The sequence below is a fragment of the Dermochelys coriacea genome, chromosome 5 (genome assembly GCF_009764565.3).
Source record: "Dermochelys coriacea isolate rDerCor1 chromosome 5, rDerCor1.pri.v4, whole genome shotgun sequence".
In the NCBI taxonomy this organism is placed as follows: Eukaryota; Metazoa; Chordata; order Testudines; family Dermochelyidae; genus Dermochelys; species Dermochelys coriacea.
In genome coordinates, this window is record NC_050072.1 from 398,389 (window position 1) to 412,686 (window position 14,298).

The following is a 14,298-nucleotide window of genomic DNA, read 5'->3' on the forward strand; positions in this document are numbered from 1 at the left end:
TTACTTTAAAAACTGCTCTTAATCTTCACCAGCCGAACTGAAACAAGCCTTTTTGGAACCAGAGTGTCTGTACACAGGTTTCTTCACTGGTTTAACTAAATCAGCATGCAGACAAGCACCAGGCCCCAGGCAGACCCATGTTCCGGATGCCCCTTCCCTCTTCTCCGCCAGAAGAACAACTGATTAATAGATTCCTAGAGTTTCAGGCCAGAAGGGTCCCCTGTGATCACCTAGTCTGCCCCCTGTGGAACCCAGGCCAGAGAACTGCCCTGCGTTAATTCCCATTTGAACTACAGCAGATCGACATCCCGTCTTGATTTAAAAACTGCCAGGAATGGAGAAGCTGCCCCGACCCTATGTTCCAATGGTTAGCGACTGTCACTGTAAGCAATCTGCACCTTAGTTCTAGTCTGAACCTGTCTAGTTTCAGCTTCCAGACTTTGGGTCAGGTTAGACCTTTGTCTGCTAAAGACGGACGAGCCCATTATCAAATATTAGTTACACACTCGGATCAGGTCACCCCATAACTTTCCCTTTAAGCTAAGCAGATCAAGCGCCTGGAGTCTCTCATCGTCAGGCAGGTTTTCCAGTCCTTTAATGCTGCACAGCCTGGCTCCAGCTGCTCAAAGCCCAGGGGAGCCTCTGCCAAGAGCCACCCGGGTGAACTCCTGGCTCTGTGGAAATCAATGGCAAAACTCCCATGGACTTCAATGGGCCCAGGATCTCACCCCAGGACCTCCCCAGAACAGCTGCCTCAGGTTAAAGGGAGGTAGAGGCCAAGAGGAGCTTCTCCTTGTCTCAAGTGCCTTGTTGCAGATTTCGCCCCCAGTTATGCTGGGCTCTGATGCAGGGTTTGGCTCACGCTCCAAATGGAGCGGACCATCCCAGAGCCAGAGCAGCCAGAGAAAAGGGAGGAGGTAACAGCCTCCTCCACGCCACCTTTACACCTGGAGCTCTCGCTGGGACCAGGGCCACTAGGCCACCACCCTGCAGCCCTCCTGGCAAACTAGCACCAGTGCCTTGCCTGTACGGACTCCGCCAGCTAGTGCTGGTTCGAGTGACAGGAGTAGGTGCAGGGCACTTGTGCGCTGAGACTGTAAGCTCTTTGAGGCAAGGTCCATCTCCCTGCATGTTTATTCAGAGCCTCGCACAGTGGGGCCCTGATCCTGGACTATCAATATGTTTGTGGGATAGGAGAGTCCTTCTGCCTGAACTCCACCAGAGCTTTTTGTTGCCTCTGGGAGTGGGGGAGGGGACGTATCGCACTCCCACAGCCTTGTCCTTCTCCGGACTCCCCTGTCCTTGGTGGCTGCCTCTGAGATTTGACACATCTCCCCCATTTAGCTCCACAGACCAGCTGGGATTGAATTTTTGCTCTTGATCCTAAAAAGCTTGGCCCTTCCCCCACTGGCTGTGCTCCAGATGGCTCCCTTCAGCTTCTCCTCCACTTGTCATGGGTGGTTTTCATCAAAGAAGGGCTGGCTATGAAAAGGAGGATTTATTTATAGGGTGTCAAATACCCTGGGTGGCACAGCAGGTCACTACACCCCATTCCATTCCCTGGAGCAGCCGGGGGCTGCACACAGCTGTTCCTCACTGTGCCCTGCCCCGACACAACATCTTCCCCGAGGCAGGAGCTGCTGTCTCAGGAGAGAGAGAAAACCGCTCCAGGCCTGTCCTTCCGAGGGGCCTGGGATGGAGCCCTCAGCCCCTGGTGCTCATGGAGGAAAAGGATTTCCCCAAGCTCAGCTACAACCTCCTTCCTTCCAGCCAGCCACTCTCCAGCATCCCCACCCCCCCGGCCCTGGGTTTCTTTCAGACGCAGAGACACGAGCAGTGTCTGATCCCTTCCCTTGGCTCCCTGCTCCCCTCAGCTTTCCCAGAACAGGCTAACAAGCACCCTGGAATTTCTCTTGATGTCTGAACTTTATGGGAGGCTGATGAGCTGGTCTGTGTCCCGCAGATACCAATTTGATGCTGATTTGAAGATACTCAATATTGGCTAAAAGAAAAGGAGGACTTGTGGCACCTTAGAGACTAACAAATTTATTTGAGCATAAGCTTTCATGAGTTACAGCTCACTTCATCGGATGCATTCCTTTTCTTTTTGCGAATACAGACTAACACGGCTGCTACTCTAAAACTTGTCAATATTGGCTGGTGCAGTGACCGCTCCGGTCCTGGCAGGGCCGTATCACTACTAGAGAGGTGGGCCCAGTCCGCTGAAACAGCAGAGGTGCTCTGAGGCCTGCAGAGCTCCAAGCGTATTTAGTGTTATCAGCAATGCATTCCATCCATTAGCAAACTCCAAACAGCTTCTCACCTCCCACAGGTCAGAGCTCACTGCTCCCCATCAAACTGCACCCCTCTGCCCCTTCCCCCTCCTAACTGTGCCCTTACCTCCCTATTGCCCACCAGACTGCACCCCAAACTGTCTCCCCGGTCCCATGTCACCCACCAGACTGCACCCCAAACTGTCTCCCCCATCGCCCGCCAGACTGCACCCCAAACTGTCTCTCCTGCCCTCCATCTCCCGCCAGACTGCACCCCAAACTGTCTCCCCGGTCCTCTGTCACCCGCCAGACTGCATCCACCCTCGCCTCCTCCCTTATCAGACTGCACCCCCTCACCCTATCCCTCCCATCAGGCTGTACCTCCCCACTCCAGGGATCAGGCCCCTATTGTCCATTTTCTAGTGTTTAGTCCAGTTTAGTGTAAGTGTTCCAACTGATGGGATTTCGACTGCTTCCACCAGGAGAAGTTTCCCAATGGGGCTCCCACCCCTTAATCCCCCAGTGACAGGGCCCCCACCCCTCCCACATGAGATGCTTCCCCTGTCTCATGGGGAGAGGGGCTGGCAATAGGTACGTACGTCTGCTGCCTTCTTCTCCGCCTGTTCCAGCTTCTCCTGGGCCTCTTTGACGGACTCGGAGTATTTATCCACCTCATCCTCAGTCCCCTTCAGCTTCTTCTGCAGGGCCTGCTGCTCCTCCTCCAGCTGGGAAGGGGGATCAAAGCAAGGGGGTTAGGGGCCCGGACAGAGATTCAGCGGGAGCCAGGCAGCATGCTAGACAACAGGAAAGGGGCAAGGCGAGCTTGGGTGTTATCCCAGAGTGGCTGCCCCAGGACTGGCCCCAATACAGAGCTCGCTTCTTGGAACCCGAGGCCAGTGGGAGAGTGCTGGGCAGAGTCTCCAGAGACAGTGGCTCCCAGGAATGTCTCCTTGGGCTTCCAAGAACCAGGGGAGCCCAGGGCAGCCTCTCCCCGGTCCTGGCACAGACGTGGGGAAGTGACGTTCTTGCCCCAAATTTCTGGTGAACCCGCTGCGTGGAGGAGAGAACCCCAGACTCAGCCCGAGATTCTGGCTCCATCCCAAGGGCCTGAGCTGCTAAGACAGGCAGTGTCCAAGGGGGGTGGGGCAGGATGTGCCCAATGCCTGGATGTGCGGGGGGGGGGGGGGGAGGATGCCTGTTTGCAATGGGCCCCCTACAAGTCTAGCTCCAGGAGGGGTCAATGTGATACCTGGTCAGGGGATGGAACTGGGGGTTCCTGAAGTGATCCCCAACAGTGCAGTGACCCCCACTTGGTCCCTTGGTCCTCACCCTATCTATGGGGGTTTAAGGGGGAGGTGCCCTGAGGGATGAGGGTATTGGTCCTCACCCTGCTTAATCTGTTTTTGGATGGGGATACTGGGCAGGGTTAATCCAAGCTGGGGGGGGCGCTGGACTGGGGGCTGCCTGGAAAGTAGGGGGGCGCTATTCGGGGGGCACTGGAGGGGGCTGCCCAGGTGTGTGTGGGGGGGTCTTCCCAGGGACTGGGGGGGAGGAGCTGGGGGGGCTACCTAGGGACTCAGGGAGGCTGCTGCCCAGGTGTAGGGTGGGTTGGGGAGCCTGGGGACTCAGAGGAGTGTTGGGGCTACCTGGGGACGGTACTGCCAGGGTGCTAGGAGGGGCCCCGTTGGGGTTGCTGCCCAGGGACTTGGGGAGTATGGGGGGTCCCCGGTCTGCCTGGAACTTGGGGGGCGTCTGCCTGGGGACTCGGGGGCGGGCGCTGACAGGGGGCTCCCAGACACCCCCCACACCTGCTTGCAGCGATCCTCCGCCTGCTTCTTGTCCGCCTCCGCCTGCTCGGCGCGGTCGATCGCGTTCTCCTTGTCCAGCTTCAGCATCTGCATCTTCTTCTTGATCGCGTCCATGGCTGCGGCGCGGGGCGGAGACCGGGCGGAGCGGGGCCGAGCGGGGCTGGAGCGGGCCGGGCGGAGCGGGGCCGAGCGGGGCTGGAGAGGGCCGGGCGGAGCGGGCTCTGGGGCCCGGGCGCCGCCGCCGCGCCTAAAAGCTGGGGAGGGGACGGGAGGAGCCGCGGGACCCGGACCCTCCCCCGCCGGCCGCCGAGCACCTTTTAGGGACAGGCTCGCGAGCCGAGCCGCGGGGAGGGGCGGGATCGGCGAGCCGCGGCAGCACCCCGGGAGGGATCGGCCCGGCTGCGCCTCCAGGGACCCGGAACCGGAGACACCCCCTTGCGCCCTCACCCAAGGGACCCCACCCCCACTGCACCCCCCAGAGGGACCCCACGCCCACTGTACTCCCCAGAGAGACCCCAAACTCCACAGAGATCCACAACCCCACTGAATCACATTGATCTCCCCAGAGACCTCCCCAATCCCACTGAAATGCTCTGCACTCTCCAGAGCGACCCCCAAACACCAGAGACCGCCATCGCCAGAGACTGACTCTGCTACCCCCAGAGATTTCCATTTCCCAAATACAGGGGAAGCTAGTTAAACAGAAATCAAAAGGAAATCAAAAAGTCATGATGCCTGGAAGCTGCATGGAAACTTTAAAAAAACACCATAAGAGAGGCTCAAATTAAATGTATACCCCACATTTAAAAAAATGACACTGTGGCTCAACAACAGAGTAAAAGAGGCAGTTAAAGGGGAAAAGGCATCTTTTAAAAATTGGAAGCCAAATCCTACTGAGGAGAATGGAAAGGAGTATCACTCTGGCAAGTGAAGTGTAAAAGTGTAATTAGGCAGGCAATAAAGAATTTGAAGAGCAACTAGCAAAAGACACAAAAACGAACAGCAATTTTTTTTAATGACATCAGAAGCAGGAAGCCTGCCAAACAATCATTGGGGCCACTGAACAATGGAAATCCTAAAGGAGCACTCACGGAAGACAAGGCTGTCGTGGAGAAGCTAAATGAATTCTTTGGATTAGTCTTCATTACAAAGGATGTGAGCCATACTTTTAGGGGATAAATATGAGGAACTGTCCCAGATTGAGATGTCAGTCAAGGTGGTTTTGGAACAAATCGATAAATTAAACAGTAATAAATCACCAGGACCAGATGGGATTCACCAAAGAGTTCTGAAGGAACTAAAATATGAAATTGCAGAAATAAGAACTGTGGTATGCAACCTTATCATTTAAATCAGCCTTGGTACCAGATGACTGGGGGGAGGAATAGCTCAGTGGTTTGAGCATTGGCCTGCTAAACCTAGGGTTGAGAAGTCAATCCTTGAGGGGACCAGTTAGGGATTTGGGGCAAAAATTGGGGTTTGGTCCTGCTTTGAGCAGGGGGTTGGACTAGATGACCTCCTGAGGTCCCTTCCAACCCTGATATTCTATGATTGGAGAATAGCTAATGAGATGCCAATTTTTAAAAAAGGTTCCAGAGAGGATCTTGGCAATTATAGGCCAGTAACCCTAACCTCAGTACCGGGCAAATCGGTTGAAACTATAGTAAAGAACAGAATTGTCAGACACACAGATTAACATGATTTGTTGGGGAAGCTTCAAAACAGCTTTTGAAAAGGGAAATCATGCCTCAACAATTAGAATTCTTTGAGGGGGTCAACAAACATGTGGACAAGGGGGATCCAGTGGATATAGTGTACTTAGATTTTGAGAAAGCCTTTATTTTTTAAAAAGGTCCCTCATCAAAGCCTCTTAAGCAAAATAAGCTGTCATGGGATAAGAGGGAAGGTTCTCTCATGGATAGATAACTGGTTAAAAGACAGGAAACAAAGGGTAAATGCAAAAAAGAAAAGGAGTACTTGTGGCACCTTAGAGACTAGCAAATTTATTTGAGCATAAGCTTTCGTGAGCTACAGCTCACTTCATCAGATGCATTCGGTGGAAAATACAGTGGGGAGATTTATATACACACACAGAGAACATGAAAAAATGGGTTTTATCATACACCCTGTAAGGAGAGTGATCATTTAAGATGAGCTATTACCAGCAGGAAGGGGGGGAGGGGAAGAAGGAAAACCTTTTGTAGTGATAATCAAGGTGGGCCATTTCCAGCAGTTAATAAGAACATCTGAGGAACAGTGGGGGGTGGGGTGGGGGGAGAAATAACATGGGGAAATAGTTTTACTTTACGTTCCCCCCAATCATTTCTGTTGCCCTCTACTGGACTCTCTCCAATTTCTCCACATCCCTTTTGTTGTGGGGGGACTAAAACTAGACGCAATACTCCAGGTGTGGCCTCACCAGTGCCAAATAGAGGGGAATAATCACTTCCCTTGATCTGCTGGCAATGCTCCTACTAATACAGCCCAATATGCCATTAGCCTTCTTGGCAACAAGGGTACACTATCCAGCTTCTCGTCCACTGTAATCCCCAGGTCATTTTCTGCAGAACTGCTGCTTAGCCAGTCGATCCCCAGCCAGTAGTGGTGCATGGGATTCTTCCTTCCTAAGTGTGGGACTCTGCACTTGTCCTTGTTGAACCTCATCAGATTTCTTTTGGCCCAATCCTCCAATTTGTCAAGGTCACTCTGGACCTATCCCTACCCTCCAGTGTATCTACCTCTCTCCCCAGCTTAGTGTCATCTGTGAATTTGCTGAGGTTGCAATTCATCCCATCATCCAGATCATTAATAAAGATGTTGAACAAAACCGGCCCCAAGACTGACTCCTGGGGCACTCTGCTCGATACCGGCTGCCAACTAGACATCAAGCCGTTGATCATTTCCCGTTAAGCCTGACAATCTAGCCAACTTTCTATCCACCTTATAGTCCATTCATCCAAACCATACTTTTTTAACTTGCTGGCAAGAATACTGTGGGAGACCATATCAAAAGCTTTGCTAAAGTCAAGATATATCACATCCACCACTTTCCCCATATCCACAGAGCCAGTTATCTCATCATAGAAGGCAATCAGGTTGGTCAGGCATGACTTGCCCTTGGTGAATCCATGTTGACTGTTCCCGATCAGCTTCCTCTCCTCCAAGTGCTTCCAAATGGATTCCTTGAGGACCTTCTCCATGATTTTGCCAGGGACTGAAGTGAGGCTGACTGGTCTGTAGTTCCCCAGGTTCTCTTTTTTAAATATGGGCACTATATTTGCCTTTTTCCAATCGTCCAGGACCTCCCCCAATTGCCATGAATTTTCAAAGATAATGGCCAATGGCTCTGCAATCACATCAGCCAACTCCCTCAGCACCCTTGGATGCATTAGATCCGGCCCCATGGACTTGTGCATGTCCAGCTTTTCTAAATAGTCCTTAACCTGTTCTTTCACCACTGAAAGCTGCTCACCTCCTCCCCATACTGTTCAATAATGCTCAAATAAATTTATTAGTCTCTAAGGTGCCACAAGTACTCCTTTTCTTTTTGCGAATACAGACTAACACGGCTGCTTCCCCATACTGTGCCGCCCAGTGCAGCAGTTTGGGAGCTGACTTTGTCTGTGAAGACTGAGGCAAACAAAGCATTGAGTACTTCCGCTTTTTCCACATCATCTGTCACTAGGTTGTCTCCTCCATTTAGTAAGGGTCCAACACATTCCCTGACCTTCTTCTTGCTAACATACCTGTAGAAACCCTTCTTGTTACCCTTCACATTCCTTGCTAGCTGCAACTCCAATTGTTGGAGCCAGGCTTTCCTGATTACACCCCTGCATACTCGAGCAATATTTTTATACTCCTCCCTAGTCATCTGTCCAAATTTCCACTTCTTGTAAGCTTCCTTTTTGAGTTTAAACTCACTGAAGATTTCACTGTTAAGCCAAGCCAGTTGCCTGCCATATTTGCTATTCTTTCTGCACATCGGGATGGTTTGTTCCTGCACCCTCAATAAGGCTTCTTTAAAATACTGCCAGCTCTCCTTTCCAATCCTCTGTCACAAAGTCCCCGGGTGATGCTCTGGAACTGCTTCCTACGAAGCCAGTCTGAACTCTGGGAAAGTCTCCTTTCTGTGAGCAGACTGTCTGCAGGGCAAAAAGCTCACATGGCTTCCACCTTCCTGGGTCTGACTTCGGAGCATTCAGCATCCTCTGCCCCTCTCTGCGCTTCCCAAAGCGAGTCCGCCAGGCAGGGTCTGGGGAAGCCTGCACCCTAACTTCGCAGTCAGACGGGACTGCCAGCCAGGAAAACAGAAGGTTTATTAGATGACAGGAACATGGTCTAAAACAGAGCTTGTAGGTGCAGAGAACAGGACCCCTCAGCCGGGTCCATTTTGGGGGGCAGTGAGCCAGACAACCCTCTCTGCACTTCACTCCCATCCCCAGCCAGCCCCAAACTGAAACTCTCTCCAGCCCCCTCCTCCTCTGGGCTTTGTCCCTTTCCCGGGCCAGGAGATCACCGGATTCCTTTGTTCTCCAACCCTTTAGCTCTCACCTTGCAGGGGAGGAGTCCAGGCCATCAGTTGCCAGGAAACAGGGTGTCAGCCATTCTCTGTGTCCAGATCTCTGCACACACCTGCCCTCTAGGGCTCTGCAACGATCATACACCCTTATCCCACCACCTAGATATTTAAGAACTGCCTAGGGGAAACTGAGGCACCCCCACACTATTCAGAGAAAACATTAAGAACAGTCCCACTTTGTCACTCCCTCATATTAGCCTTCCAGGGGATCCTGCCCATCAGTTCCCTAAGGGTGTCTAAGTCTGCTTTTCTGAAGTCCAGGGTCTGTATTCTGACAGGTTTCAGAGTAGCAGCCGTGTTAGTCTGTATTCGCAAAAAGAAAAAGGAGTACTTGTGGCACCTTAGAGACTAACAAATTTATTTGAGCATAAGCTTTCGTGAGCTACAGCTCACTTCATCGGATGCATTCGGTCTGTATTCTGCTGCTCTCCTTTCTTTCTTTTGTCAGGATCCTGAACTCAACCATCTCATGGTCACTGCTGCCCAGGTTGCCACCCACTTCTACTTCCCCTACCAATTCTTCCCTGTTTGTGAGCAGCAGGTTGGTTCCTCCAGCACTTGCACCAGGAACTTGTCCCCAACACTCTCCAAGAACTTCCTGGATTGTCTGTGCACTGCTGCATTGCTCTCCCAGCAGATGTCAGGGTGATTGAAGTCCCCCATGAGAATCAGGGCCTGTGATCTGGAAACTTCTGTTAGTTGTCCAAAAAAAGCCTCATCTACCTCATCCTCCTGGTCTATATAGCAGACGCCCACTATGACATCACCCTGTTGCTCTCGCCTCTCAGCTTAACCCAAAAACTCTCAACAGGCTGTTCTCCAGTTTCATACTGGAGCTCTGAGCAATCATAGCGCTCCCAAGAATATCTAGACAATGATGGGATCTAAATGAGCTGTTACCACTCAAGAAAGAGATCTTGGAGTCATCATGGACAATTCTCTGAAAACATCCACTCAGTGTGCAGTGGCAGTCAAAAAATCTAACAGAATGTTAGGAACTATTTGGAAAGGGATAGATAATAAGACAGAAAATATCATGCCTCTAGCTAAATCCATGTTATATCCACCCCTTGAATACTGTGTGCAGTTCTGGTTGCCCCATCTCAAACAAGATATATTAGAAATAGAAAAATACAGAGAAGGGCAATAAAAGTATGGAACATCTTCCGTATGAGGAGAGATTAAAAAGGCTGGGACTTTTCAGCTTGGAAAAGAGATGAATTAGGGGGTATATGAGAGAGGTCTTTAAAATAATGACGGATGTGGAGAAAGTGAATAAGAAAGTGTTATTTACCCCTTCACATAACACAAGAACCAGAGGTCACCTAGTGAAATTAATAGGCAGCAGGTTTAAAACAAACAAAAGGAAGTACTTTTTCACACAATGCACAGTCAACCTGTGGAACTCACTGTCAGGGGATGTTGTGAAGGCCAAAAATATAACCGGGTTAAAAAAAGAACTAGATCAGTTCCTGGAGGTCCATCAATGACTATTAGCCAAGATGTTCAGGGTTGCAATTCCATGCTCTGGGTGTTCCTAAAGCTCTGACAGCCAGATACTGGAATGGGCAACAGGGGATGGATCACTTGGTGATCACCTGTTCTGTTCATTCCCTCTGGGGCACCTGGCACTGGCCACTGTTGGCAGACAGGATACTGGGCTAGATGGACCTTTGGTCTGACCCAGTCTGGCCGTTCTTATGTTCTTATTTTAACTTGTATGAGGCCTGTTGCCATAGTGATGTTCTTCTCTAACTCACTAGCGGAACTGGACCATGCCCCTTGGACATCCCCCCTGCCCTGCTCTTCAGCCTGGCTGCCCATTTCTCACACCCTTCACTAGCTCCCTCCTGAATCCCAGCCTCTGAATCTCAGAGCCCAGCTTCTCATTCTCTCCTTCACACCCCTTGCCTCCCTCCAGCCCAGGTCACTAGGCTGAGCTTCTCGCACAGCCCCTTCCACAGCACCATATGGTCCTACATGCCAGGGACCCCTCAGCCCTCTCCAAGGAGAAACAACACCCGGGCTTGTGTCCTGGGGAAAGAGGGGGGGCCCAGCAGGGGTCATTGTTGCTCTGTTTCCATGAGGGGCTGGGCCCCGTTTAGACCTGGCAGAGTCTATGCTGATGGTATCACAAAGGGCAGAAGCTGCAGGGATTGGGGGAGCGTCAGGCAGTGCAGAGGTGGCTGGCTGGGGGTGGGTCTATTTTCACCTATTAACTGCAATGGTTGGGAGCAAGGGCACCTCAGCCCCCAGCAAGATGTGAGAGCACCCCATGAATGCCCCAACATGCTTGCTCCCACGCCTCACCTAGCAGAGCCTGGGCTGGGCCCAGCACTGCTCTGGAGAGTCCTAAGGGGAAAAAGCAGCAGAAAAAGCCTTTAAAAACAAACCAAGCAGTCAACCCTCCCTGTGCAGCGTGAAGCAGCTGAAAGGCAGCCAGGCTTTGCCTTCATATCACTGCTTCAGGGAGGGATGCAAACCCTGAACTCAGCAACAGAGCACATATTCCAATTCTCACCCCGAAAGCGGGTAACACCATGAACTGACTATCTGCCCTTGTACTCCTCCTGCAGTCCACCCCTCAGAGACCTCCCCTCCTGCCAGTGTGGCCCACAAGGCTCACTGCACAGCGCTCCGTGGCTGCATTCTGCTATGGACACGCTTCCCAAGGCAATACAGATGCTGCTGCTGTGGTTCACCAACCCACCCACGTTCTAGGACGGTGTTGAACTGCAGTAGGCTGGCAGCTCTCCTGCACTCCAAACACCCTGCCCCACTCCCTCACCCTGCAAGGGCCAAGGCACCCTGAATGCATTCTGATCAAAATCAATAATATGCAACAGGCTACACATGTAAAACCCCCAGATACAAGAACCTCTAAAAATCACACACACTGAACAGTTCATAAATGCATCCAGTGTGAGCCAGGACAAGCAAGCGCTTGGGCCATGTGGGCATGCAAGGAGGGGGTGGGGCAATGGCAAGAGAAGAGGAGCTGGGCGGGAGGCTGGAGGGCGGGACATGATGGGCTGAAGGGTTATGGCAGCACTGGAGCAGTTGCTGGTAGAGCGGGCTGAGTGGGGGTTCCCCAGGCATGGATGGGTTACAAGAGGACAGCCAGGGTGCAGCCATTGGGGATGGGAGTGAGGTGTGATGCAGTAAATGCAGCTAGAGTGGGCGGGGAGAGAAGCTGTGACGGGGTTAAGTCTATAACTGGTGTTTGTGATCATAGAGCAGGAAAAGCCCTGCCAGGTTCCCTCCAGCCCATCTCCAGGGCCAGGGAAGGAGTCTTCCCTACAATCCATTTTCCAGGGCTCTGGTCAGTCCTATGCTGTGGGGTGCCCCACTTGGATCCACCCCCTTGCCCCTCAGGGAGCAAGGGGCTCCTGACCCCTCCCCGGAAGATGATTCCTTAGCTTGATACATGTCGCTGCTGAGGAATGTGCCCTAAGATTCTGCCTACAGGTTCATTATTCACTTTTATTTCAATTTAATTTCTTTCCAACCCCTTGTACCAACCATGCCTCACCCTTCCCAAGGTCCCTGCCCCTCTGCTACAGAGTAACCCTATCCCTTCAGTTAGCTCAGCTACCAGTATTTTCCTGCCCACAGCCTGCGCAAGGAGTGCCTTCCCAAACCAGCATGCCCTTACCGCCTTCCAATGCCTCCTAAAAAATCACGTCTGCCATGAGGGCCACAGGGGAAGGAATTAGAATTAAATTATCCACTGAGCAGCACATAAGACACTCCAGTCACTGCACTGTCTAATGTGCAGCCCATCCCACCCAAACCCACCTGGGCTGTGTTCTCCCTCGCTTGGGCTATGTCTAAAGGCCAGTTCGTACCTGCTCAGTGTGTTGGGAGGCACCTGGCATACCTTTGGGTGCAGCACAGAGATGGAAATCCAGGATTGGTTCCAGCCCCAGCATCATGTTACTTGCTGTCTGAATTCCTCACCAGGTGTTCGCACGCTTCTCATACGGAGGAGCCTGGAACCGAACACTGCGTTCAGGGCAATCATCACAAAACTGCACGGCTGGGAGCTCTCAGCAACGGTCTCTACAGCAGCAGCTCCAAAGCAATAGCAGGCTGCAGACTCCTGCCTCATTTGCCATCCCTCTGCTCAGGCACACGGAGAGGGATGGGCAAGAGAGATGTTGCTTTCCTGGCTGACTTACTGGCATGCAGTCGCTCAACAATCTGCCCCCATTTCTCACCTCGCCAGGTCCCTTTGGATCATTTCTCTCTCCTCAGCACGGATCACAGCTCAGCCCCAGTTACCAGCATCCGTAAACTCCATTGTTGTGGTGGGTCCCCACCTGTCCCAGCTCATTGCTACACACGTGCGGGGGGTGAGGGGGCTGGCTGCCAGGGCTGCAGAGGTAGCGGGGAGCTACGTTTTCAGGCAAGATGCATAGGTGGTTGTGGGGGGGAAGTACAGGACAATGATAGATGGGGTGATAGTGAAAGAAGCCTGAGCTAGTTCTGGGCCCATGCACAGTGCAGACTCAGGGCTGACAGGTTACTGTGCTCAGAGCAAGCAGGCAGGAGGAGGGGGTGGTAAATAGGGAAACTTCACACCACATCACACATTTACAGTCAGACAGCGAGGGAAATGATCCAGGATATTGCTGTGCAAAAGGAGGAAGCTGTCTCCTCCAGAGCTCTGCAAAAGCTGGACGTGCACAAGTCCATGGGGCCGGACGAATTGCATCCGAGAGTGCTGAAGGAATTGGCGGCTGTGATTGCAGAGCCCTTGGCCATTATCTTTGAAAACTCGTGGCGAACGGGGGAAGTCCCGGATGACTGGAAAAAGGCTAATGTAGTGCCCATCTTTAAAAAAGGGAAGAAGGAGGATCCTGGGAACTACAGGCCGGTCAGCCTCACCTCAGTCCCTGGAAAAATCATGGAGCAGGTCCTCAAAGAATCAATCCTGAAGCACTTAGAGGAGAGGAAAGTGATCAGGAACAGTCAGCATGGATTCACCAAGGGAAGGTCATGCCTGACTAATCTAATCGCCTTTTATGATGAGATTACTGGTTCTGTGGATGAAGGGAAAGCAGTGGATGTATTGTTTCTTGACTTTAGCAAAGCTTTTGACACGGTCTCCCACAGCATTCTTGTCAGCAAGTTAAGGAAGTATGGGCTGGATGAATGCACTATAAGGTGGGTAGAAAGCTGGCTAGATTGTCGGGCTCAACGGGTAGTGATCAATGGCTCCAAGTCTAGTTGGCAGCCGGTGTCAAGTGGAGTGCCCCAGGGGTCGGTCCTGGGGCCCGTTTTGTTCAATATCTTCATAAATGATCTGGAGGATGGTGTGGATTGCACTCTCAGCAAATTTGCGGATGATACTAAACTGGGAGGAGTGGTAGATACGCTGGAGGGGAGGGATAGGATACAGAAGGACCTAGACAAATTGGAAGATTGGGCCAAAAGAAATCTAATGAGGTTCAATAAGGATAAGTGCAGGGTCCTGCACTTAGGATGGAAGAATCCAATGCACCGCTACAGACTAGGGACCGAATGGCTCGGCAGCAGTTCTGCGGAAAAGGACCTAGGGGTGACAGTGGACGAGAAGCTGGATATGAGTCAGCAGTGTGCCCTTGTTGCCAAGAAGGCCAATGGCATTTTGGGA

General features: G+C 52.1%; 1 protein-coding gene across 5 annotated transcripts in view; it reads right to left on the minus strand.

Annotated features, from left to right (window-relative positions):
• The window catches only part of TPM2 (tropomyosin 2), a 30,571-nt gene extending 26,234 nt beyond the window's left edge, over positions 1–4,337 (minus strand). For 2 of the 5 annotated variants that reach the window (XM_038402502.2, XM_038402511.2), the window contains exons 1-2: positions 4,082–4,331; positions 2,873–2,998 (exon numbers count right to left, since the gene is read on the minus strand). In XM_038402502.2, coding sequence (XP_038258430.1) covers positions 2,873–2,998; positions 4,082–4,195 — 240 coding nt within the window. In that variant the 5' untranslated portion in view covers positions 4,196–4,331. Of the gene's footprint in view, positions 1–2,872; positions 2,999–4,081 lie in introns of all 5 variants that reach the window. The other 3 variants (XM_043514655.1, XM_038402503.2, XM_043514654.1) reach the window with 3 other exon arrangements.
• Positions 4,338–14,298: the final 9,961 nt, after the last annotated feature.